This window comes from Glycine max, chromosome 8 (genome assembly GCF_000004515.6).
Source record: "Glycine max cultivar Williams 82 chromosome 8, Glycine_max_v4.0, whole genome shotgun sequence".
NCBI classification, from domain to species: Eukaryota; Viridiplantae; Streptophyta; class Magnoliopsida; order Fabales; family Fabaceae; genus Glycine; species Glycine max.
In genome coordinates this window covers 17,057,506-17,083,790 of record NC_038244.2, presented here as the reverse complement: position 1 = coordinate 17,083,790, position 26,285 = coordinate 17,057,506, and the positions used below count along the sequence as shown (strand labels likewise).

At 32.3% G+C, this 26,285-nt stretch overlaps 3 protein-coding genes across 10 annotated transcripts; 1 reads left to right on the top strand and 2 right to left on the bottom strand.

Annotated features, from left to right (window-relative positions):
- Positions 1-5,601: 5,601 nt before the first annotated feature.
- LOC100796828 (WD repeat-containing protein 43) lies at positions 5,602-12,430 on the bottom strand. Of its 6 annotated transcripts, none has more exons than XM_006585577.4 (13): positions 12,281-12,430; positions 11,754-11,916; positions 11,046-11,150; positions 10,833-10,942; positions 9,381-9,535; positions 9,201-9,289; positions 8,587-9,115; positions 8,191-8,277; positions 7,514-7,755; positions 7,328-7,410; positions 6,856-6,967; positions 6,132-6,206; positions 5,602-6,064 (listed from the first exon to the last, which is right to left on the bottom strand). In XM_006585577.4, the coding sequence occupies exons 2-13, from the start codon at positions 11,844-11,846 to the stop codon at positions 5,876-5,878; spliced, it is 1,869 nt and encodes a 622-aa protein (XP_006585640.1). In that variant the 5' UTR covers positions 11,847-11,916; positions 12,281-12,430; the 3' UTR covers positions 5,602-5,875. The 6 variants fall into 6 exon arrangements, with proteins under 6 accessions (XP_006585640.1, XP_006585639.1, XP_040874246.1 ...); XM_006585576.4 differs by having other exon boundaries at positions 7,514-7,767; positions 12,281-12,429; XM_041018312.1 differs by having other exon boundaries at positions 5,602-6,046; positions 12,281-12,429.
- Positions 12,431-12,521: 91 nt separating this feature from the next.
- LOC100527610 (uncharacterized) lies at positions 12,522-14,889 on the top strand. The gene is given in 6 exon segments (NM_001251743.2): positions 12,522-12,590; positions 13,037-13,165; positions 13,283-13,382; positions 13,539-13,605; positions 14,546-14,624; positions 14,710-14,889. Coding segments are annotated over 6 exon segments (486 nt in total). The 5' UTR covers positions 12,522-12,527; the 3' UTR covers positions 14,758-14,889.
- A 248-nt stretch (positions 14,890-15,137) lies between these two features.
- Positions 15,138-19,049, bottom strand: LOC100782153 (acyl-protein thioesterase 2). Of its 3 annotated transcripts, none has more exons than XM_006585580.4 (9): positions 18,754-19,049; positions 17,921-18,035; positions 17,197-17,233; positions 17,001-17,070; positions 16,785-16,889; positions 16,168-16,318; positions 15,984-16,066; positions 15,711-15,804; positions 15,138-15,625 (listed from the first exon to the last, which is right to left on the bottom strand). In XM_006585580.4, exons 1-9 carry the CDS (start codon positions 18,818-18,820, stop codon positions 15,541-15,543), a joined length of 807 nt encoding a protein of 268 aa, XP_006585643.1. In that variant the 5' UTR covers positions 18,821-19,049; the 3' UTR covers positions 15,138-15,540. The 3 variants fall into 3 exon arrangements, with proteins under 3 accessions (XP_006585643.1, XP_040874248.1, XP_003531704.1); XM_041018314.1 differs by lacking the exon at positions 18,754-19,049 and adding an exon at positions 18,593-18,727; XM_003531656.5 differs by lacking the exon at positions 18,754-19,049 and adding an exon at positions 18,297-18,553.
- Positions 19,050-26,285: the final 7,236 nt, after the last annotated feature.

Sequence of the window (26,285 nt, the reverse complement as noted above, 5' to 3'; positions counted from 1 at the left end):
GAGGAAATGTGATAGGGGAGGATGGTTTATATACTGGCAGAGACCACAGAAAAAAAAGAGAATAAATGGAGGGCCGTGTTGTGTTGTAGTACTTTTTAGTGCTGTTTGAGTGGCAACCTTGATAAATGGAATCAATGAATTCTAAAGGAGGGAAAAGAGATAAAGGAAATTCGTGCTACAATTCCAAAGAGAGCACACTTTGAATTTTGAACATATACTTTGGCAGTGGGCTACAATTTCATTTTGTTTCAAGTTTTTAATTGTACAGTAATGGGTTCAAAGTGCATATAGGAATATAGGATAATCATTTTTTTTTCCTTCAACTCCAAAATCGGATAGAGTTAGAGGCAGGGGAAAGGAATTGATAGTGCTAGTTTGAACTGAACTAGGTATTTCTATTCTTTCATTTTTTTTCCTCCAACCTCTGGATGCAAATTAAAGGGCTTACATGTTATAACAAAAAAAAAAGAGGCTTACATGCGTTACGGTTCAAGCACAAAAGGTGCATTCAAATTCAAAGCATTTTTCGTATATAATATGGCCTCTAAAAGTTAAAACAAATTATTATATGATCAAGATCACGTAGTTTCTATCAATTTTTCTGTGACACGTAATCACATTTTTTAATTTACAGAAATAAACAACAAAACCCTTCTCATCAAGAAAGACTGATATAGTAATGGAAAGATGTATACTCCATTTATAAGCAAGTTATCAGAACTATGTTACTTAGTTTCTGTTTTATCAGAACTATGGCTTATTGGTTTCTTATCTGCTAGTAATGTTATTTTCAGGATTAGTTTGTGTATAATCTTAAAAAAGAGATTGAATTTTAAATTTTTTATCCCTCATTAAAGTAGTAGTAAAGTGATTCTTATATTCACACAGCCGATTTTAGAGAAAAATTCTGATGGAGCCACATAAAATTAGTTGAAGTTATCTTGAACAGTTGTACATTAAACTAGCAAATTCTGAAAATAGCATGAGTTATAAAAGGCTATTGGTTAGTACTATTTATGAACTTTGGCACTATAATATGTTATTTGAGTTATTTGGATAGCACAACACAAAATTAGCAAACACTTTCTCATGGTCTATAGCAAGATAGCTAAGTCAAACAAACTCAAGACCAATAGAAAGAGCATGTAACCTAATAGCACAACAGACAGAGTGTCCAAAGATCTAATCAATCAAATAAACCATGAACCCTAGAAAGTCCCTTTGACCACAGCATTTGGTTACATGAATCAAATTGGAATTGTACAACCCCACAAACAGAATTCAAGCATACAACAAAAAGAAAAAAAATCAACAGTAGGAAGAAAAAAGAAAAAAGAAATGCTGGCGGCCTCTAATTGGACAATGTGGAATCCAAGTCAGCATTTGCCACCATGTAATGAATATTCGTACCATTAAATCATATAGACCGGCCTACTAATTATCCCAATAACATCCACGAGGGGATCCAAGTCTCTTTCATGTCCATTACTCTTTGGGAATCAACAGAATTTTGACTGTCAATATGTTTCAAAAATAGTTTCTGCTTTACAATTGATTTTGAATATTCTTTGATTCTTTCATAAAAGTAGCTAGCAAGAGTAGTAAAAAAAGGTTAGTGATAAAATTATTACTAGTATATATCTTGTACACATATTAATTTTGTAGTTAAAATATTTTGGCGGGAGAAGAAAAAACTGAAACGTAATTTTGGAACTGTTATAAGGCAATGGCTAAAATAGTACTATATACAAAAGATAAATGTAAGTAATTTTGTAGCTAGCAATGAGGAATGTAATGTAAGTGAAGAGTGAAGAACGAGGTGAGTGGAGGCATGGAAGCAAGTCAGTATAACTTTGAAAGGTAAGGAAAACAGACAAGAAGATTAAATAAATGGGAAAAAGAGAAAAGAAAAGGGAAATGGAGAGTTTCAATAAAGATAGGTGAAGGCTTATGATGGAATAACAAGTCTTCGAGGTTTCATTTTGACCATCTTTTGTATTCTTTTTCTATTCTTCGGTTGAAGCACTGCTGCGGCTGCTGCTGAGCTATTTTATTCTCTCTTTCTTTCTCTCACACTAACCTCAGCTTTATCTCAATGTATGTATAAACTTTCTCTCTCTTGAAGTTGAATGGTAAGAATGAATGAGGCAAGGAAGATCTGGCCTCCATTCTCTTGGGGAAGGGTAAAGGGAAGTAGAGGCAAACTGTAAAGAAGAATAAAGAGGAAGGGAAGTGGGCTGATTCGATTCTCCTTGGGAATCGTTTCCATGCAACACCACGACCACATCATTTGCATTCTGCTATGTTTGATTGTCATTGTGTGCGTACTTTTCCCAAGCAAACCATCATGTAAAATACTACTTCAATGTTTTACTACTCATTGCTTTGCTGCCAAGTGCTAACTATATCCTTAGTGTGTGTTTTTTTTTTTAATATTATAGCATATCTACTTTTTTTTCTCACTTTTTTTTAGCTCTATCACTTTCTTTCCTATTTTGTTAAAGAAAACTGTTCACTGAGAAGATCATCTATATGTCACATGGACATGGTTTGGTGTTATACTTAACTTAATAGCTAAGCACACTAATTCTATTGGTAATTGTATGACTTATTCTATGGGGAGGAAGGAAGGAATGAATACCCATCACAAATTTTATTTCATCATTATCAAGTAACCCTTTGTACTTCGCTACTCTAAAAGTGTGCCCTTTAAAAGATATATTGCGATAGAATGCAAGTACATGCATAACTTCAAGATACTATTAAAATTTTAATTATTGATTTTATATATATATTTTAATGACAATCCTGTGTTTAGTGGAAAAATGTTTGTAACACATTTTCCAGTGTCTAACATATTATATTTATTCTCTGCAAAAAAACGTATTATATTTTTAATAGAGTCTCAATGAACACAAGAGTAATGCTATATCCTGAATTCTCTTTTCTTACTACTATCTTATAAAGAAAAATAAAGAGTAATTAAATATACTTATAATATCTTAAAAATGTAAAAACTCTTTTAATACTTCTAATTTACATGAGGTAGGAGGACGGTGTTAAGAAAATTGATTCTAAACACAATACACATGGTAGATGCTCGTGTAGAGGGTTGATGTTGCAATAAATTAAGAAGCATTGATTTGGGACTTTAATCTTTTGATGTAACACCACCATTTGTAGGCATTAATTTGTTTCTCTTTACATGCCATGGTACAGTCAAAATGGGTTAGGTTAGCATTGATCCATCACGTGGTGGGCCAAACAAGTTTCTTTTGTCACGAGTTTTGGTGTATGAAGAAAATATTATCAGAAGAAATTACTAATTCGATTTTTAAAGGTGTGGGTTTCAACTTTCAACTTCTGAAACAATTCAATCCAATCCAGCTCAAGGATTGAACGGGTTATAAAAATATTAATTCACTTTTTACTTGTGTTATACTGTTATTCTGATTCAATTTACTCAATTTGTGGGTTGAGGCAGATCAGCCTAAAGTCCAATTGGATCAACATGTTGTTTGATTAGTTTTTTTTTTTTTTTTTTTACTGAAATTCTATTTATTTACTTTGTTTATGAATGTCCTTGAAGTTTTTTTTTTTTTTTTGTGTTTATTCTTTTAAGTTCATTATTACGAATCAGTGTGTTGCTGTACCCTTTTTTTTGCATTTTCTTAAATTATTTTCAAATTAAATGATACTCAAGCTACATAACCCACCAATTAATACAATAACATGTTGAGGTTGTTAGAGTAGAGATTCACTAAAAAAATAATTGCTCATAAATAGTTCCAGTTGTAACTAGTGAACCTTGGACACCAAATAGATCTTCCGGAAAAGGATTTGAAAGTCTATATATATATATATTTTCTTGATTTATTTAAATGAATGTTATTTCGATGAATTGAATTCAATACCTTTGCGCCTCATACAGCAGAGTTATCCAAGAATGATAATATAATCATTCAACTTATGGCAACGTGGCAAAATTGCACAGGCTCATTGCCTCAAATTCATATCCACCGCCATAGAGGGGCACGTGTCAAGAAAATGGACACTTGGAAAGTCATAGACGATCCATGAAATACTATAAATGATGAAGCACGCAGGAACGCAATTCAAACCTCGTCACGAAAAAAAAGTGCTTGGCTTGCGATACCATAAGAAAAACTTTCTATTATACAGTGAGTGAGTGAGTGACCCTTTGATTTGAAGAAGATGGGAGATATGGGTCAGAAGGCCCAAGAAGCTAAGGAGAACACGAAAGGGGCGGCCCATTCTGCAAACCAGAAAGCCCAAGAAAAGAGTGGTCAAACTAAAGAAAAGGCCTCTGAGATAGGCCAGTCCACCAAGGAAGCGGCCCAGGGTGCTACTGAGGCTGTGAAGACAAAGACTACTACTACCCAACCCAGCATCGCATAGAATACAATACTAGTTAATTTCTTCAATATATAGTTTAAACACTCTATGTTTTTCAATAAGTTGGGGCTTCGCTCTTATGTGCCCAAAAGAGAGCGTGGAATGTACTCTACTCTAGAGTTTCTATTATCTAGTTTCAATCTTGTCTTGTAGTAATCTTCTGGTTTACCTTAAAAATTACTTTTTTTTAATATCTTTTATCCAAACAAAAATCACTTTATTTCATAATCAATTCTGACAATACTCGATTCTTTAAATTTAATTTTATTTAAAATCAATTTTGTTCCTGTCAATCCAAATACACACTTATAATCAATTCTGACAATAATTAATTCTTTAAATTCAATTTCATTAAAATCAATTTTGTCACTGTCTAATTCAAACACACTTATTTACTTTGTGTGTGTGTGTGTGTGATTCTTTAGGCGCATTACACTTCCATGGACTCTGGTGTGGGTATAAGAAATGTTTATTCAAATATCAATTTAAGGCAGAATTGGTTTGCCTTATGATCATATCAAATTTTGGCGGATTACGAATGATAGAGTACCAAGTAAAATGATTCATTTGTGAATAGTTTCATAAAGGATTGTTGTTAGTTAGATTTAGATTTTGGAAGGTGGCTTTTGAAAAGGTTTTCTGCACAAAAAGTTAGTGGAGCCATTGACCAAGGTTTTAAACTTCTGTTGTATTTGCGATTGTAGAGACTAAAAAAACGTATATGTTGTTGAAAATATAGATAAATGCAGTTTAGTTGTGGAGGATCTAAATTGCAATCTAAAATCATACTGACACGTGTACTAAAGAGTCTAATTCCTCCTGATAAAAAGAATCATACTGGTTTGTAAAGATAAATTCGATAAATATTAAAATTGTTACTAATATTTTTCACAAAAAGTAAAATGCATTGTCAAACATATGTTAAATAAAAATGCTCAATTTAAAAATACTAAAAATAAATTCATCCTAGTGATTGAATGACATCACTAATCTTTACATTTTGAATACATATATTATTTATTCCAAAAATATTATTTTACATTGTACATACATATATTACATATATGATCACGTGACACGCGGAGATTTCTCATAATATATGTGGTGTTCTTTTGTTCTTGAGACTTCTCCTTTAGTGCATGCTTATTTCGGATTTTTTTTTTTTTTTTTCAAAAGCTCTATAAAGACACTGAAAAAAAATATTATCTCAATATAAACTACTAACCTAAACAAGCTGAAAAATTATTGTCTTTATCATCGCTCGAACATACACAAAGTGGTAGTAAAAAAGTGAAAGACTAAACATTGGAATACTTAGAGTGTGAAAGTGTTAGTTATATCGACATGGAGCTTCCAAGATATTGTAACGAATACATTAGACACTGCCAACTCAATCACATGCATCATTGTCAATCACGTTATGACAAATTTTGAGAAGAACAAAAACACCATATCAATCTCACCTATCTTCATTTGCATCAATGTATCTGGCAGCATGAAACTGTTCTTCTGGTTGTTGTTCATCTGTGTTATCTTCCATGGCATCATCAGATTCTTCATCATCATCAGTATCCTTATCCTCATAGATAACTGGCACCATTTCACCTTCATCTTCCTCCTCGTCAATAGCCTGTTCCAAAAGAAACCACTAATAAACACAAGTTGGTCACAGCTTCTTCTAACCAACCATTTGTAGACAGCAGAAAGTGGCTTACCCCTATGCGAAGCGTGTCTAAACAACTTGAGAGTTGGATGGCAGATTTAAAAGTGGAGACTCTAGACTCAATCAGCTGCACGCACGAAAAAAAAATGAAAGAGATCAAATAATGAAAGAGCTATTGGTACAAACACGATCAATGGTTAAAGGTCCTTCAACAAGCATGTCATGTCTTCTACAAACTTTTCAAGAGATTTGTAGCTCCCATGTATTCAAAAATTGAATGCAATGCAGATTTCCAAACTAAAAATTGAACGCAATGCAGAAAAGAGAAGTATGATGTTGATTGAATGATGATGCAAATTTCCAAACTAAAAATTGAAATAAAATTTCAAATGTATCTGGCGTAAGCTTGGATAATAGCCAATCCTTGCTTAACACCAAATGTAAAAGCTGATATATAACTTAATTGTGTTTTGTTATTCTACAAACAAGCTGAATTGTGTTTTGTTATTTTGTAGAAATGCAGCTTTGAATATACAGCTTGCAAGCTGTCTCAAATCTCAATAAATCAACAAATATGTAGTGTAACAATAGTTTAGAAGTGCTCATCCTTCTTAATCTGTACAATGGTCATTTTGTTAATTCTGAAGCGAGAACAACCATGTTGCCTCGTATTTTGCATTTACCTTGGTCGTATAATCTAATGGCTAGAATGGAAAGATAGTTTTAAACCCACTAGATTAAGTGCTTATTGAGTGGATTCAGCATACGGAACTCACTTGATACAAAGAGTTCAAAGCTTTTAATGAAGATTCCTGGGACATTATTCCGCTGGCATGCTGTAGAAGTAGACACTTCAACCATGGAAGAGCACATACCAAAATTGAACCCCTAAAACAAAAAGAAAGTAACATCTATTTAGAATTTATCTGGAGTCAATGCAAAATCTGATATAGCAAAGAAGTCATATTAACGATAACATAAGTTAAGTACATAAGGGGTTAATTATAATTGTTTGTTGATTGCTGTTCAAGCCACCATAGATGGACATTGGATACTATTTGGGTTAATGTGGTGTCAATTTTGTACCAACTTTTTTTTTATGTATGTTCTATTTCTGTCAAAACCACCATCTATTTGCCCATGCAGGAAATTTTAAATCAAGAAGTGGCCAATCATACAGAATACTCGTACCAAATAAGTTAACTGTATAACACAAACACTACATTTACCAGATAATTATGAGTTTACCTAGATTCAATAATAGATATGAGAGAGTATAGAAGTTTGAGGACGTTGGATGGGTTCAACTGTGCAATTGACTTTCTAATAACCTGCAAAAGGAGTTACATCATGTATAACATAAGAAACTGAGCAAGTGGACAATTTCCATTGAAATATACATAATGTTCAATAGAAATAGGAGAGAAAGAGAACCTTCTCATCTTGTGTAAACAAGCAATCTAGCAGAAGGGTGCGATCATCAGCATTTAATGCTTGCTTAAGCAAAACATGTACAGAGTCTGCACTTGGAGGCTTTGCTGGGACAGAAGATTCTTGCTCTGTATCACTCCTTGATTTGTTCCCATCCAGAACACTTAGACTAGCAAGTTTCTCTCCCATTGTTGGCTCGTTCAAATCATCATCAAGAAGGACTCCTTTTGCAGCCTCATGTTGATCTACATTAAATGCTAGTACAAAAAATACCAATCAATTCTTAAATATACTCAGATGGTGGTACCGTGGTAGTACTACTGCTCATCATGCCAAAGAGTAAACTTTACATGAACCAATACGTGAGTGATTTTAGTAAAACTATTAAACTTGAACATGAATTTAAGGAAATTAAATTGTCCTAGATATTAGCATGAATTTTGTGGTAAAAAAGATACTCTTTTTCAATCTTAGGATCGTTCAGATTTCTATAGCCTATATGTTCAGAATTTTTTCATGCAAATCATATCTACACCAAAAGAATAGGTACTTTACAAAATTCAGGAACAAACAGCCGTGAACAAATCTGTAATATCAATTTCAGTGGGAACATGGCCTAGAAAATGAGATCCAATAAAATGTTACTCGTGACTAACAATTTAAAATATTATAGTTCTTACCTAAATCCACCTCGTTAGTTGTGGTTGGAAGATCAGGATCAGATGTTGCCTGTCTTTTCTTAGCTTTCTTGCTTTCCATTGGTATTGCTGCTTCCAGTTCCAAGTCAGGGGGACATATATAGGAGTTTCAAAAGTTTAGAGAACATGTAGGCTCAAAAAACTAAAAGAAAAAAAAATCCAAATTGAAAATTTGTAACATTTTATTCCATTTGGAATTTCATGAGCTTGTCAATCAACAATCTATGACAAACATCAACAGGAGCAGGAAAAGTATTTAAGATTTTGTAATCCCAGTAAAAGCAAAAAAAAACAAAAAGAAAAGAAAGAATCACCTAGCATTTACTCAAAAGAAAGGAAAAAGGACAGTAAGAAAAGCTAAAAATGAGTTTATCAGACCTTTGCCAGAAGGACTGTCATGCTGCTGAACAGAATCAGTCTCATCTCCAACATATAATACTATATTCTCCCCTGAATTGCTAATATTTAAGATACTAAACTGTGGATGATCTACAGATCCATAAGTCACAAGAGCTTTCATCTGTTTATTTTCCTCTACTGGTTGTAATCTGGATGCAATAATCAAGGTGTGCCTTTTCTTTGAACTTACACCATTTTCCTTGTCTGTTTCAACTATTTTAGTCTCCGTAGTCAATTTAGTTGGCTGTATCTGATCTTTGGAGGAAGCACTCAAATTCCATATATAAGCTGAACCTCTACCAGTAACTGCCAAAACAACTACATCTTCTTTATTGCAACCACTGTGGCAGTCCAAAACTAATGGAGGATGTCTTATGGGAAGTGTAGGACCTCTACACAGATTTCCCGAATTTAAATCACACTTCCAAACTTGAAGATGTTTACCCTCAAAATCTGATGTAACTAAATTTTTGGCATCACTCGATATAGAAATGTGCTCTACATTTCCCTGTTGAGGAATAAAACTAAAATGTAATGATGCTTTTAACTTGTAAAGACAAATATTCATATCCAGAATAAGTAATGAAGATTACCAAATCATTAGGGAACTTCAGAATCTCTTCCCCAATTTCCCAGCTTATAACCCGTGGTCTAGAGCTGACAATAGCTAAATATTTTTCATCTGGAAAATAAGAAAAGAAACAAGTGTCGATTGTCATGCAATAAGATGAATGAATATGATGGACCAAGCTCCGGATGGAATTAGCATTCACCATTCGAGAAAGCCAGAGAAGTAATAGACTTTTTTGTGATTTTAAATTCCTTTAAAAGCTCTCCTGTTTCAGTATTAACCCCGTATGCTACCCCATTATGTCCAACAATGCGAAGAAGACGTCCCTTGTTTGCGAATGAGAGTCCACAAATCCCCCTGTATGATGACCAGAACAATGTATTACAGACTGACATTAATTATCATTTCAATCTCATATGAAAGCATAAAAATCAATATATGGATGTCCACATGCAATAATATTAAGGAAATTAATCGCTTTTCAATTTGAGATAGAAGTACATAATATGCGTATTAAATGTAGATTCATATACACCATAGACCAAAATAAACAAACAAATATTTATTTTATCCATACCCCAATGAACAACAATTTTATCCTACTAGGAGAGGTCAATTACATGATTACATGTCACCATTGGTCTCGGTAAAAAACCAAATTCTCAGGGATACTATTCACCATATTAAATTCCTCCAATGTCATTTTTGGTCTCTACTCCTTTTAATAGGGTGCAAAACCATGCAACAAAGTGCCTCCAATGTCCTTCTTTTCACCTGTCCAAAACTACTTCAACTGATATTTTGTCATCTTTTCCTCAATAGGTATCACATCAATATTTCTCCACATACAAACATTTTGTATTCTGTCATTTCTTCTATGACCACACATCTATCTTAACATATTCATTTAGGTTTTTCTTTGTTGTCCCTTTAAAGCCCAACATTCATCACCATAAAGCAGTAAGATAAAGCAATAAGCCAATGAACATATTCCAACAATATTTTTATAGCATTGACAGATACCCTCATTCACACACAGATGATCCAACAAAACCAATGTGTTACCAACATAAAGTTAATCAACAATGGCTTTTGTAAAATATACCATGCATAGAGATTAGGGGGAAGACAACCAAAAAGCACTGACTTGTATCGTTGTATGGATAATTTTACTTTGTTCTACAATATGACAATGTTTTGAGAATTTATAAACATATAGTTTTTTCATTAGAAAAAAGGTTACATTAAAGATTTGGTCCCTACACCTAACATTTTTTTTTTCATTTTAGTTCCTACATGAAAAAAAATCTACATTTTAGTCCCTCCATGAAAAAATTTGCCAAAGTTATAACATTTTAGATTTGGGCCCTATTCTTGATAATATTTTTCACTTTAGTTCCTATTTGACAAAAATTCACACTTCAATTTGGTCCCTACATTAAAAAAAACTACATTTTGGTCACTATACTTGACACGTCATTTTCATTTTGGTCCCTATATGAAAAGAAACTCTAACATCTTTATAACTTTGATAAATAGTAAGGACAAATTTCTAAATAATTTTTCATGTAGGTACTAAAAATAAACAGTGTCAGATAAGGGACAAAATTTATGATCTAACATAGTAAAAAAGAAAATGAAATTACAACAATACCCGGGATGGCTGGTAGTCAATTTTCTCTCACCAGTGGAAACATCAACAGCTAGAACGCTTCCATCGATTGTGCCAAGAGCTAATAAGCAAGTTCCCTGTTCTTTTCTACGCTAATTACAAAAGCATGCAATCCACGTCAGAGGGGAAAAAAGTCAGATTCCAGCATAAAAAAACACTAGTGATTAAAAAGATCTTCCTAAAAGCCCATACTACCTTTTTCCCAATGAAACTACATGCAATACAAGAATAACGAATATCATGATCTCCATCTGATGGCTTCCACTCTGCCAACAAATGTCCAGTGTTTGTGTTCCAAATCTGAAAATTATAGGATGACTTTTTGTTATCAACCTAACAGTCTCACACAAACCAGAGTAAGTATAATCATAGAATTCCATTATCCAACAAAACCTCATTAGCAGCTGCAATGGATGTTGATCATTTGATCATTGTTTTAGCTCACTGATGATTGAAAGTATGTCATTCATAAATCTTATCAGGTACCATTTAGCGAAATTGGTCTTATGAAAACATGAAGTGAAGGAGGAATTACTACATGGTCCAGGACCACCACATGTCTATGATCCCAATCAATCTTCACATGACATATAATTAATATTTTCAATTTAGAGAAAGAGTTGATAAAACTCGGTTCATTTCAAGTAGAGATTTGTTGGGACCATGGTGGTCTTGTACCATGTAATAATTTTTCAAAATGAAAACTAGTAGGGCATAAACTGCCAGAGTAAGAGTTAATTATGATCTAAGAGGACCATAAATTCAAAGTAAGAGTTACCAGTTATTCAAAACCATCCACAATTAGTGTCCCAAAGGGAACCATAGGCACTTATCCTCGAATAGTTCAGGTAAACTACTACCAAACGTTAGATGTAAGGAGGACGGGGAAAAAGGTTAATTTACCTTGGCCACCTCATTGGCAGACAGAATAGCCACATAATCCCCATTAGGAGTGAAAGCAGTGAGAACATGTTTCTTTAATTTGTCCTTCACCATCTCACTGAACCTTCTTCTTCCAAGTAGACAACTATGCAAAGGCACACAAACAGTAAAGCAGCAACGGCACCTAAATCAGACATAAAACCAGTCAGCACTAAGTAGAGATAACAACTTTGTAGTTATGTAAATCAATAGACCAACTGGGCCGCTCAATCTAGCATAACAAGCACAAATAACTGAAATTTCAGCTACCGGAACAAACTGGTGAAACAAAGGCAATAAAACAAAAAACTTCACAACTTCCACATTTCAAATCAATTTTTTTTTTCTTTTCAAAAGCAATGTTCACACACAACATATTAATAAACAAAGGGGTTTTAACTCTGAGGAGAACAGCATGGAATGAGGCAGAAGAACTTGAAGGAAATTTAATAAATAGAAAAAGAAAGAAGAGAAAGGTAAAGGATAAAAGATGAAAAAGAAAACCTAACCTAAACAAAACAGAAAAATATGAAAGGAAAACCGATCAAAGGAGAATGCTTCTGATATATGGCGTCTTCAGGCAGGAGGCTGCGGAGTGAACAACTTGAACTGAGGGAGAAAAAATGTTTTGGGCTTTGGAATAAAGAAATATTATTCAGGGGCATTTTTGACTTTTCAAAAAAAAACTACACGGCATTCATAAGACAAGTTCAGTTTTGGGTTCATTTTCGGGTTTTTGTTACTTGGTTCACTCGAATGGCGACATCCTTGTCAAACATGTTCTTGAAGGGAATCGCAGCTCGTTCTCTCAGCAGACCCGTAAGATCTTCAGCCCTTAATTTTTAAGCATGTTTAATCGTTACTTAGTTTGTTTTTCGCATCTATTTTGTGTGAATCATAAAAAAGTTACTTTCTTTACACAACCCTGCCTAATGGGTATCGTTTGTTTTCTAGCTCTTTCTTGAGCTTTTTTATTTTATTTTTTAATTTGAATAAATTTTGGTCTCTTTACTTTTTTTTCTATTTAATTTGGTTAGTAAACTTGCTTAGATTGCATTATAGTAATTACTCACATGAATAGGCATGATGCATGTCAGCTTCATCCTTGGCTTTTTGATTTACCCCAAATTGATTTTGGAGAAGGTGCTGTATATATACCATTGCATTACTCTTCTAATCAGTGCCAACTTGGTTAGTTTTTATAATTCTTCAAACTGCAATTTGTAATCTTCTATTCTAACAGTGTTCCTTTAACATGGTGACAGTTAAATGGGTTGTTTTATTGCACAAGATACTCGACTACTGTGTCAAATGATTCTGACACGCATGATGACTTCAAGCCAGCTAATAAGCTTGAGAATTCTGGCATTTCTTTGTCAAATGTTATTGAGCAGGTAAGGGTATATCAAATCAATCTTTCAACAGTGAATTATTATTTTCTTCTTCATGTTTTGATAATGTTGAGTAATCTGTAACTTGAACTTTTTGGTCACTGTGATTAATATGTGTAGGATGTCAAGGATAATCCTGTTATGGTTTACATGAAAGGTGTGCCTGATTTTCCACAATGTGGATTTAGTTCGCTTGCTGTAAGAGTTTTAAAACACTATGGTAAGTACTAAGTTCAAGACAAGCTTTTCTGTTGATATTTTTGTTCTTTTTGTTTCTCTATGATGAAGTCGTAGAAGAAATTTGTTACAGTATGAATTCACATCACTTGATAACAATTCTGTAAGTTACAATCATCATTATATAATGCTCTTGCAGATGTTCCTATTAGTGCTAGAAACATTTTGGATGATCCTGACCTTAAAAATGCTGTAAAAGCCTTCAGGTAACTTCATGCTTGTTGATCTTATTAGTATCTGCTTCCTAAAAAAACATTAGTCATCTACAATTGTAGTTAATAGTTGACTAAGAATTTTGATGGATGATAGTTTATTATTGTGGTTTGATAGAAATAGAAGCCATCTTGGGCCTATGTTAGGTAGTTGGAATTGGCTCAGAATAAGCACTGGAATTAGAAATTAAATTTCAATTGCCAACAGGCTAAGACTTACGGCATCAAATTCCTCCCCTTCCACTTCAGACAATAACCACTCCGTGAAGTCCACCTAATAGCTGTTCTCACCAACTCATATCAGCTGCTTTTGATGCCAAGGGTGTGATTATACCTTGGCAAACCAAAAAATATTTGATCATTAACTATTAGCAGATCTTTTGAGTATGAAGTTGAGTAAAAAGGATTTTACAATTAATGTTTATCATAAATAACAAGTTTTCAGTAGAACAGAATAACAAAATGAAACCCTTAATGCCAATGGAATACGATGGATGAATGCCCTGTCAATGAACTGAGAGTCATCAAGTTGGTTTGAAGATCAACGTTTGTTCTACTTTTCTTTGTATTTATATGAAATCTGGAACAATTGATTTCATAGTACCTAGTGAGTTTTACCAGTTGTTATTTGTCTTTTCTTCACTTAGACCCTCTCGTCTCTGAACATCTGAGCCACAGGCTTGCCAAATCTCTGGAAACTAGTCAGCCTGCAAATGTCTACGCATGTTTGTGGTTATATGTCATTTTGTCTTTGCATTTTATGTGATATAACTGTGAGCTCATATTTGATTTGTTTTTAAGCATGTTATCATGGCAAATTGACAAGTACTGGTGCTTCCAAGTTTAATCACTTGTTTCCTTTAAAAGTTTAATAATTAATAAATAACGATTTTTTTAATGATATCCTACTGTTCTCCCTGTTCTTTCTGTGCAGTAACTGGCCAACATTTCCTCAAATTTTCATCAAGGGAGAGTTTATTGGTGGATCAGATATTGTTCTCAATATGCACCAGGTTGGTTCCCGTTTAAATGCTTAGTTTTTTTACTTGTGACTATTATTATGTACTGTACTGTTTAATAATATTTTTACCCTCGTAGACTGGTGAATTGAAGGAAAAGCTTAAAGATATTACTTCCAAGCAGTGAACACACGCCTAAGGTGAAGAAGTTTTAAGAGATGTAGTTTACAAGAACTTGCTTATCAACTATTAAGAGATGTGAATACTTTGTACTTTAATTTCTGGATTATATTCAAATAAGAAGTTTCAACATTCCTGTATATACGATTTTTTCTTCGTATTTTATTCCTCGTTGTGCCTCGCTTTAATATTGTATATGAAGTAATGAAGACTGAACATATAAGCATCTGGAATTGGATGCTGTCACATAATAAATATTGAGGAACTGAGTTACTGGCAAAGGATTTAAATAGTTTGCAAGATTTCATAGCTCCAAATTTCCATGCAAGCATTGATACCGAAACAAAAAAGAAAGAAAGAAAAGATAAGGAACAAAACACTCCGAAATTGATAAACAACACAGCTAAGCACCCTATATTGTTACAATACAGTAAAACAAAATTTTTCCAACAGTACTGCTGACTCTGTCTCTAGGTACTATGATAATATAAAGGGGGAGAACTACTTGAAAACACATTCAAATCTAAGATCTTTATTTCTCAGCATCATGACTAAAGGAACTCATAAGACTAAGTGCACGTTTGGAAACCAGGTGGAAAAGGATCATGACCCATACTTTTTCTTTCATTTTACTTTTATCTATTGAATTGTTTTGGAACATGTGTGACAACAATTTCAACTGCACACCAAACATGCACTAATCTTTTTATACCATATATTGCCAGATAAACCATTTTGTGATGAAGCCACTCGTTATTTTACAAGCATGCCCTGACTTATACTATGCTATTCATGTGGATCCCCCAAGCCCCAGCCTTGAGCTAAGCCAATTAGAGACCTCATCCATCTCCCTAGGAACGGTATAATGACCAAGCCTGCACCCAAAATGCTCAATAATTACTTTAACTGATTTGTGATTCATTCAAAGTTGGGTTATTTATTCTCAAAAACAGATGTTACCCATCATAGGATTTGAATGTAATGTATCGAAACCCTGCTGAACTTAAGGATTGAGCTGATTTCTCTCCGTATTTGTAGAGGACTACATCATCACCTACAAAAATGAATTTTGGAGGTTGGCTTCAAACAACTATGATTTATGTGCGCTTAAAGAGATCATCATTTGAATAGTAAACGTAAACCATAGCAGTACGTGCATGTTTAATCATGTTTAATTTATAAGCACACCTCTCAAATAAAAAAAAGATACATTCAAGATGTATAGATACGTACTGATTCCATGGCTCAGCAAAACAGGTAACGAAGCAGCTCGCCTTCTTGCTTCATGTGACACTTCAATTTTGTTCCTTAAGCTCCTACACAAACACAAGTTGCCAACAATTAGCATGTGGCTACATGATGGACCAACATGTATACACATGATTTAATGTTAATGTTAATGTTAATGCAATAATACCTTGATCCTGGAAGCCAGCCACTGAGTCCAACAACTGCTCTTAGGTTGACAGGGTAAGGGATGCCATTTCCATACCTTCCCATGGCAAAACAAGTTGCAGAGTATTGAGCTACTGCAGCACCCATACTGAAGCCTCCAATTCCTACTTTCACTGTGACAAAAAATCCATGTCTTATTGACCTTTATCAACAGAATGAATGAAACTACAATTTATCAATTACAAGTCTCAAATTGAATATGCTTAAAAGAGGCAAACTAACAGGCTATGGATTAGAGTTTGGTCAATTATCTTTATTTTTCCTTTCACGTGAATGATGGTTATAGATGAAGAATAATCTGTTCTCATGCATTGAGAAATACTTAGGAAACACTTAAGGTCTTGTTTGGATAAACTTCTTTGTAAGTAAAAGAAAATAAAATGGTCAAATGAATTGAGATTTTCCTATAAAGTTGAAGTTAACTTGTGTATCTCAGCTTTTGGAAATATTAGATGAGAAAAGTTTTATAGAAGTTATAAATTGAATTTAACTAATAGGAAAAACTCAATTTATTTTAGCTTATTTCATGTAGAAAGTTTACTCAAACATAGCGTAATTATTATTTAGCCGTGAAATTACCATCAGCTGGCTCTGTTGACAACAAGTTGGCAATATGTGATGCTGAGGCATCTAAACCCTCCCAATCATCTGGACCATCTTCTGAAAGTTCTCCCATATCAAACCCTGATTAATTTTAGATAAGTAAGGTTTAACTGCAAGTTCTAGCTTACAGTAACACAGTGCTGATTCAATCAGAATGAGTAGAAGCACAAGAGGGGGTTTATTTAATATTACATGCAGTGCAAGAAAAACCACCAAGTATGGTTACAGGACGGGTAGGAGCAGTTGGGCAAATCCATTTTATCTGCACCACATCACATCATAACAAACATCATATATTTTGTACACGAGAATAGATTTATCAGAATATTATAGGGATAAAGTGAGAATATGTTTGTACAAAAGCAGAATAGGAAAGTTTATTTCTTACATTTGGAAGTGGAAGAGATTCCAGCAGCTGATAAGAGCTGCAACAAAACCAAGCTCAATATTTTTATTATGCTTGTCTCATTAATTACAATCAGAGATGAATGCAAACGTCAATTAGGATAACACAGATTTACTAGATAAAAATCCATAGATTAAAATGATCAAACTGAATGGTATTTTCTGTGACAACACTAAACACACTGTTCAAAGAACAATTCTAGAATGTGCTAGTTTTTCTAGTCATTAAATATTCTTCTGTCAAAAGTCATGTCAAGTTGCTCATTTTAGAAAAGAAAACAAATGATCTCGTGGTCCCCTAATTGAGAGTCTGGTATATACTCTTCCAAAGCAAACTTCCAACAATTAAATATAGCGACTTTTTCCAACAGAATTTATTCCATTTAGTATCTCAACTGAAAGAAAACACCACACTGAAAGCATACAACACATCAGGAAAACACAAGTCTGCACCCCTCTGATGTATTTGAATAGTGTTCTTGTCAGAAATACTGCCCATACTTACCTCAACTCTTGAACAGCAGATAAAAAAGAAAAACACAAAGAAGGTTTTGGTGAAGAAAAAGTAACAACTAGGAGATAACTCATAAGGTAGAGGAGGAAGAGAAGACACAAGCTATGAAAGGATCCACAACAGAAAAAAGTACAATATATGCCTCATAGGTGAATTAGGCATATAACAATATTAAAGAGAATGCCATCCATACCTCAAACCATTGTCACCAAGACCATGCAGCCAAACTATAGTAGCTTGGTGTTTTCCTTTTGGCCTCACCACATGTGTCTTCCCAAACTCCAAGCTTCTCCTAGCAGTTCTACTACCTGCAAATGGCATATAAAGTTTGAAGATAGCTGATAGGTTTCAAAACATGTGGAAAAAGTAACGATTACCTTCCAAATGGACCAAGGAAACTATCATTGATAACAGTTAAACGATAGAAGAAGCTAGAACCAAAAAACCAGATGCATGAATTATAAAAAAGACTTTCCAAAGTCATGCATTTTATAGAAATGAAAAAGTTAATGCAAGCGACATGCAAGGTGTAAGGATAAAGAACAATCAAGAAGAGCAAAAGAACTAACCAGAGCCCATATGATAATGTGGATAGCTCATTTTGCTGTTACAAACAATTCACAATACTTTCTAGTATTGAAGTGTGTCAAGGGACTATGAAGAGGTTATGCAATGAAGAAAATGCAGAATGGTGATGCCTCTTTATACCCAGAAGGGTGAGGTGGAGTTGGAATAAAATGTGTATGTGTGCATCATCCCTGTGTACGTGTAGTGTTCACACCACACCAGCAATAGAGTGTGCCTAGAACCGCCTAAGAAAGCATCAATGAAAAGGAGAAGGTATAGACAGACAAAAGCAGAAAACCTTTTATGGGCAAAAAGAATCCAAGCAGTGTAAAAGCAAATTCATCCATTTCTAAGGCACACAGCAAGGACAGAGGAATCTATGCTTGTGGGCTGTGGCCAGAAAATAAAGATAACAGCAACAGCAGCTGAAGAATATTACTGAAAACAAGAAAGAATAACCATTGTGCTTGTAAAGATCATATTTGTTTATCAATTCCCCCTGCTCGATTGATTGATGGATACCCATTAACCTCAAACTAAAGTATTTTTTCTCTTTTCCTTCACTTTTTGTGTCCTCAAATTATCAGAGAGAAAGAAATTTGAGTAATAAAAATGACTGAGAATTGCTATTGGAGAGGGAACCGCAGCTTCTAGGTATTTTCCCCTACTTTCTATCTCTTAACTCATATTAACATTTAAGCTGTGAGTAACCTGGATCTCAAATTAGAAGTGACAAGAAAAAGCATGTAAGCCTTTTACTACATTTGCCTCTCTCTTGCTTTCTTGTTTGCCACTACACCTAGTTGCTCAAACCCCACTTGAAGAAAAGTTTTGTTTGTTTATAGTCATGAGAAACTGCTGCATAAGTCCAAAGGCTATTGCTTCTCTTGTTGAGTACTTTGGTAAAATAAAAACAAATGAGATAAGCTCTTGAACACACTAAAACACATTAGATGAAAAAAAAATAAACATCCTAGAATCTTCATGCATTCTTTGTTTATGTATATGCATTGAGCATTAAGCCAAAAGAAGGAACATTAAGAAACAAGAAGCACAATGGAACAAAACAAGGCCATTGTTTACAAAAATCTCATTTATAAATTATTAGTAGCAGATTGCTGATTATGTTCTGGTATAGAAAAAAGGCTTTAGTTGACTCTAACTTGGATACACAGCACTGGCCAGTTGTTTTATTTGGTTTATATGTTGGTTTTCCTGTTTTCATGTCCCCAAGTGGTGCAGATATTTGCAGCTTTGATTCTCGCAGTAATAGAAAATATGTAGTTTATTATGAAAAGTGGAGCTGGCATATATTCACGCCATCCTCGCAACAAGATAAATTTGAAGTATACATTATGCATAAGTCAATGACTACATTCATTGTACTCCACTATGTCTGTTCACCTATAAAATGCAGCTTTCATGCGGCTTACATAGAAATCTTAAATTGCAATATGTGCTTCTTCTTTCACCTAACTAGTTAGTAGTTTGGTGCCTCTTGGACTAACCTATTCATGGGTTCGAATCCGGAAACAGCCTCTTTGCATATGCAAGGGTAAGGCTGCGTACAATATCCCTCCCCCATACCTTCGCATAGCGAAAAGCTTCTGGACAATGGGGTACGAAGTTTTAAATCAAAGTTACTAATCTTTAGAGGGCGAGCCCTGGTACAGCGGTAAAGTTGTGCCTTGGTGACTTGTTGGTCATGGGTTCGAATCCGAAAACAGCCTCTTTGCAAATGCAAGGATAAGGCTGCGTACAATATCCCTCCCCCATACCTTCGCATAGCGAAGAGCCTCCGGGCAATGGGGTACGAAGTTTTTTTTTTTTTTTTAATGTCGATCAAACTTTGATAATATACAATGACTTCTCCTTCTTGATAATATGCATACATAAGAATTTTAAGTACTAAATGTGTTTTGTAATACTTACCATAAAAAATGCATTTAATACTTTGATAATATGTATCCTTATTTACTGAATATAGGACAGTGTTAGTACAATAACAGAAACATTAACATTAAACTTATTGACTTAAACCTCAAATAAGTGTACGTCCCACTTGCATGGCAGATTCTACCTGGATGGCCAATAAATGGTTAGGAAAAGGTTAATGTGTTTTCCCTAAGTCTTCCTAGGAAAAAGTTAAATGTGATTCTACTTACATGGCAGATTCTACTTGGATGGCCGATAAATAGTTCAGCACCTAATGTCTTCCTAGGTCCAAAAAATTAATGTGTTTTTCCTCACATAACAACTTAGAACAACTTTTCCCCCCCAAAGTCCTCCCTAGCCTCACAATACACTAAAAGAATAGCTTCAATCGAAATAATGATAATTAATAATTGCATTGTAAGTGTTTATTTAGGAAAAATTAAAGGTTGGTTCACACAACTTTGGTCCTATACTCTCTCGATACGTGTCACGTTAGATTCGGTTTAAAAGTAGAAAGTTAACCAAAGAGTATATAGACTTTGTGTAGGATACATTATGTCAAATTTCCAGGGCTCGTTTGTTTATTAGTAGAAAATATATTTTGTTATGAGTACCAACATTATATTAGTACCGGTGAATTTAGACTTGGATGTTTAAAGTAAAGTCTTGTATTAATTCAAATATTGTGAATGAAAAAATATAATTAAGAGAAAAAATTAATTGAAAATTAATCATGATAAGATGAATTGATAATTCGCAACACCTTCTCATTGAAGATTAAACAACTGCAATATTGCATAGTAGGTAGCTTAAATAGGCAAGACTGTTCTAGCAAGGGAACATAATATTGAGTACCAAATTGAAAAGGCAAGTAAACTAGGAAATTTTAAAATTAGTGCAACTCGAGTGTGACCATTTTCAAATATTTTTAGATCTTTCATTTGCAATAAGCTGTCATGCACATTGGAAAAATATATCCCTCTCCTGCTGATGAAGAAAACGATAGCAACACAAATTGAGAACTTCCCTTTCCTTGGGAACTAACAAATAACAATTAACAAATTTACGGATTTGTTATTTAAAGTTGCACATTACGCCTGTGGTATATATTATTTGGATCACTTTCATATAGGCTATGAAGATGGTGCTCATCTATTGAGTAGACATTTGTGAACCATAATAACTCTGTTACAAGCTTCACTTTCTGTCACTCACAAAGTATATAGATTTATTATCGGATGAGGATAAAATAAATTACTCGATCTTTGTTAGGACAAAACGAACTTTATATACTTTTGATGGGAAAGGTAGTAAAGGCACCATCAGAAAAAATTGATTCTTCTCGATTCACTCATACATATATTTTCTTTCATTAACAAAATTCGTTGTTTTTTTACAGTTTACTTGTAAACATATGAAAAAAAGAGTATAAATAAGCACTCCATGTTAATACACCCAGAGAAAGAAAAATAAAAGAAAGATAACTGTACATATAATAAAAGATATCATGTAACAAAAAAGCAATTTGATGTCAATAAAATGTTTACACTCTAACATGATTAATGATTTTTGAACTAGATGTCATAAGTCAAATACCCTTTTAAAAGGCCGCAACCCCTGTCAATAATAAATCTACATAAAATTGCACAAAACACACACTAGTGATGTGCTTTTGCTGTCATGTCAATTAATTGAGATTTTATTATCTTCATTTCTGTGTGAATTTTCAACTATCGAATCAATTGATGTGGCAGAGTGGATGCGCATTCTGTAGTAAGTAAATTTTACGATACAACTTATGAATCTTAAAAAGTGAAATAAAGTTGACGAAAGATTTTTTTAAAATCAAGAAGATATATTTTATTATTTTATTGACAAGACATATAAGTTCTTAATCAAAACCAAAATCATATAATATAATTATTTAAAAAAATATAATACTCATCTTTTAATGTTATCTTAAATGTAACTTAATTGTTTAATTTTATTGTAATAAGATTTTAATTTAATTTGTTGCATTTTTTTATCCTTAGTTAGATATCGTAAAAATCTTTCAATTTATTGGATTACATTGCTCGCATTGTGATTGTTATTCACTCATCCAAAAAAAATTTATATATTTTAAAAATCAAACAAATATTCTCTCATTATACAAATCATTCTCATAAATATAAGCGTAACTAGACCTTAGATAAGTACACCTTACACCATTAAATTGTTGTAAATATTTAAGTTAAATTAAATGGAAGGATATGAATAAAAGTTCACTATCAAATGTTATCATAAATAATCAAATTGAAAACATATAAATCATGAGTTTATTAATAGATTTTTTAAGTGATAATGTAATTTTAAAATACTAAAATTAAGATGAACCAATATGGTACATATGATCATATATAGATAACTGAAATAAGGGTTTTTAAAATCAGGCCATCACCTAAAAAATATCAGACCTTTTAAAAAATTCTAATGATTTTTAATGATTAATATTTATTTCTCTTATTCTCACATACAATATCTATTGGTATTAAGTGTTAAATTTTTTAATTAATACTTTATTAATATTTTATCAATCTATTTGATAAATTATGTGGTATTTTGTAAATATCATATACATCACATTTAAATTTAAATATTCATTATTTTTTATGAAAAATATCAAATTGATACATAATAATAAATGGTTATTTTTATTTTAAATAATATATTATCTATTAAAAAAAATTCATGTAATAAATTATTGGTTATTTTTTAAATTTGTAGAAAGTATAAGGTTAATTGAACGGTTAATGGAGAATGAAAGATAAAAAATATCACGAGTTTAATCGTGTTTGTTAACAAAAATTAATAATAATAATAATAATAATAATAATAATAATAATAATAATAATAATAATAATAATAATAATAATAATAAAATTTGTAAAATTATTATTTATTATCATCTTTAATTTTGATAATTAAATTAATAAAAATTATCTTTTATAATTATCAAAAACATCATTTTATAAAATTTGACATCCATGTAAATTCATCTTCTCTATATATTCAGTGTAGTATATGCCCACGATATAAAGTTAAAAGCATACTCAGAAGCTACTTATTTATAATTATTTAAGTGGATGGGCATTTGTTTGATGGGACACATATTAGAATATGCCTATGTTTTGTCCGTCTCTGATAAGAAAATTAATTTAATCTTTGTACATGTTAAATGATTTCCTATGCTGAAAACTATTATACCAATTATAGAAGGAATAAGGTACATGTTTCGTTACATAACTGGAATTAATTTTATTTTTAGATATTTAAACGGATTTTTTTATATAAGTAATTGTTCAGAACTTACAACATATATAAAAATCTATCGGAACATAAGTAATTAGAAAAATGTATAATTTTGTAATACAAAACTACATATTTTTTATTATTTAATCTTACACATAGATAGGATGAGCAAAGTTGTATTTTTTTTAAAAGAATGAGCAAAGTTATATAGCTAAAACCACTCACCAATAAATACCTTTAAATTGGATTACAAGTTAAACTAGACTATACTTTTTTTACAGCAACTAGACTATACTTTTAAAAATGTCATGTTAAGCCTTAAAAAAATAACTCATGTTAGGTTAATTAGGTCAAAGTTTTGAAATCGAACTAGTAAAAACCAATAAAAAAATAGTAATTTATAGTTTATCGTTAGATTTTAAATGAATTAGGGATAAATTAGTAATACTTGAATATATAGTTTTAATTATTTTAAATAATAAAGTAATATAAATTTATAAGAAAATTAATTAAGTAAAATTTTAATTAACATAAAAAATTATACTAAATGTCCTACAAGATAAAAAAAACAATAATAATAATCCATATGCAAATCACTAATGAATATAATTCAGTTGGTTGAATAAAGTGTGTGAATATAATAAAAAATAAGTAGAATATTATATCTCATATGAACCTTTATATATATATATATATATATATATATATATATATATATATTAAAACTAAAGAAACAAAAATTATCATTAAAAAAAATCAAAATTAATTTTCTATCTGGAGCTTTACTCATGTTTTTACCAGTTTAAGTTTATTCTTGATTTTTGGCAGGTGCTTTGAGTTGTCTATAGGCTCTATAATGATTACCTTACTAGTTTTCTCAATCAACTATCAAACTAGCTAGTTAAATTTGATTTTCACAGCTTATAAGTTTTTAGCTTGTCAGCTTCAGCTAGTTAATCGTAAGCTAGTTATATCAAACGCAACATAAGTAAATTGCTAGACTTGGGATTTAAGTTTTATTTATTTATTTTTATTTTGTCCTCCTTTTATTGTTGGTCTTGAATTTCAAATCTTATTTTTCAAAATTCTTCATATTCTTAATCCTTACTTGGAATCCAAGTTCCCTGATCTGTTAGTGTTAGATCGTGTCAATCAAAACAAGCCCGGGTGAGATAATAAAAAAATGGTTACTCCCGAAATTTCTATAAAAGCTTGTTATTGAAAAGTAAAAACAAGCTCTAAGTCAAATTCAAACAATAACAAGCCTTAATTTGAATACAATAAGAGTAGTGTCAAATTGCCAATATCACTCTGTTGCTCTCTCAAACGTCCAGATAATTAGAAATTATTATTATAGTACGGTTGATTGAGTGATTCTGGCACCAAATAATAGTTCAATATTTTGTGAAATGTGATTTGTAAAGAAAAATATAAACATGAAAGATGAAAACATAATTCACCTAGAAGGAATAATAGTATTATAGCTGGTAGAGCTGTTCCAAAATTTCCCGTCAACCTATATGTAGATTGGTAACTCCTCATAACTTCAATCTGAAAGGAAAGTGACTAAATGTGTCCTTTATCATTTTTAGTATGAGATTATGTGTGATGCTTTGAATCTATTCTGTTCAGATGCCGATTACTTGATTTAGGCTCCATTACCATTACTTCAGTGTGCTTATGTTACGTTCATAAGTGCACTGCAACGGCTAAAATCATTTGGGATAAATCTTTGTAAGAATTAAGAATATATAGCTGTCATTTCGTTATTTTTCAGTGCTTACTTTTTCTTTCGTTTATTTTTTTTTTCCCTCCATTACTTTGTCAGTTGGTAATCTTTCGCCTATTTCTCTTTATTTTTACTTTAAAAAAAGTGTCATTCATTTGTATGTATTTATTTTCCATATTTTTGCATGAAATAAACTCTCCGATGCCCCCCGCAACATCATTTTCCCTTTATTTGTTTATTTAAAAAACGGCATCGTTTCATATGCGAACATTTATTTTTCTACTTGAAAGTCAATTGATACAAGTGCCATATGGTCGACCCAACTTTGGATTAGGAATATAAATTCTCAAGTCCTGCATTTTAATTTTGGGGACTTAGATTACCTTTATAAACTTTGGAGTCAAATACTAATTTCATTTTCCAAAGAGTAATGTTATGATTTTACTTTCTTAAAAAGAGAAAGAATAAAATACTTCAACAATATTCTATAAAAGCTTCTTGTAAAGGTTCTATTAACAAGATATGCGTTTTTTTATAATATATTATATTCTATGACATACCGACTGGTTGTAGGCTTTTTAACCTGTAATTTCTTTCAACGAGATAAAATAATACGTGAATGACAGTGTAATCAATCAAACTGCTTTTTACATTTTTTATGTACTCCATATTAATTGCATATCAAGATGAACGTTCCACATGGTTGGAACTTGGAAAAAACAAACATTTCACATGGCCTTTCATCCGCAAAAGATTCTTCAACATGATTATTCTTTTACGATATGTTTAGGAATTTTAAACATGTCGAACGAAGGTGATGCATAATAGACTGAAATAAAACACACCACACCTACAAAAATTTGTGGTTTTGGGTGGCAAGGGGACCCACCTCGCCATTACGCTCACACCTAAATTATTTCCAAAGATTAACAAGTTGTCATTCAATTCTGTCTCTACTTCACTTGCCTACGCCAAAACAATCCATTTCATGGTTTAGTGCTCAAAATCACCCAAGGTTTCAGAAATTCAAAACCAG

Coding starts and splice junctions, on each gene's coding strand:
- LOC100796828 (XM_006585576.4), bottom strand. CDS start 11,846: ATGGTGAAGGACAAATTAAAGAAACATGTTCTCACTGCTTTCACTCCT. Junction 6,207..6,855: donor CTTTGAACTCTTTGTATCAA/GTGAGTTCCGTA, acceptor TCGTGCGTGCAG/CTGATTGAGTCTAGAGTCTC. Junction 6,065..6,131: donor TAGACACGCTTCGCATAGGG/GTAAGCCACTTT, acceptor TGTGTTTATTAG/TGGTTTCTTTTGGAACAGGC.
- LOC100782153 (XM_006585580.4), bottom strand. CDS start 18,820: ATGGGTATCCATCAATCAATCGAGCAGGGGGAATTGATAAACAAATAT. Junction 18,036..18,753: donor TGATCTTTACAAGCACAATG/GTTATTCTTTCT, acceptor TGCCATTTGCAG/GTAGTAGAACTGCTAGGAGA. Junction 16,067..16,167: donor GGCTGGCTTCCAGGATCAAG/GTATTATTGCAT, acceptor GTGTTTGTGTAG/GAGCTTAAGGAACAAAATTG.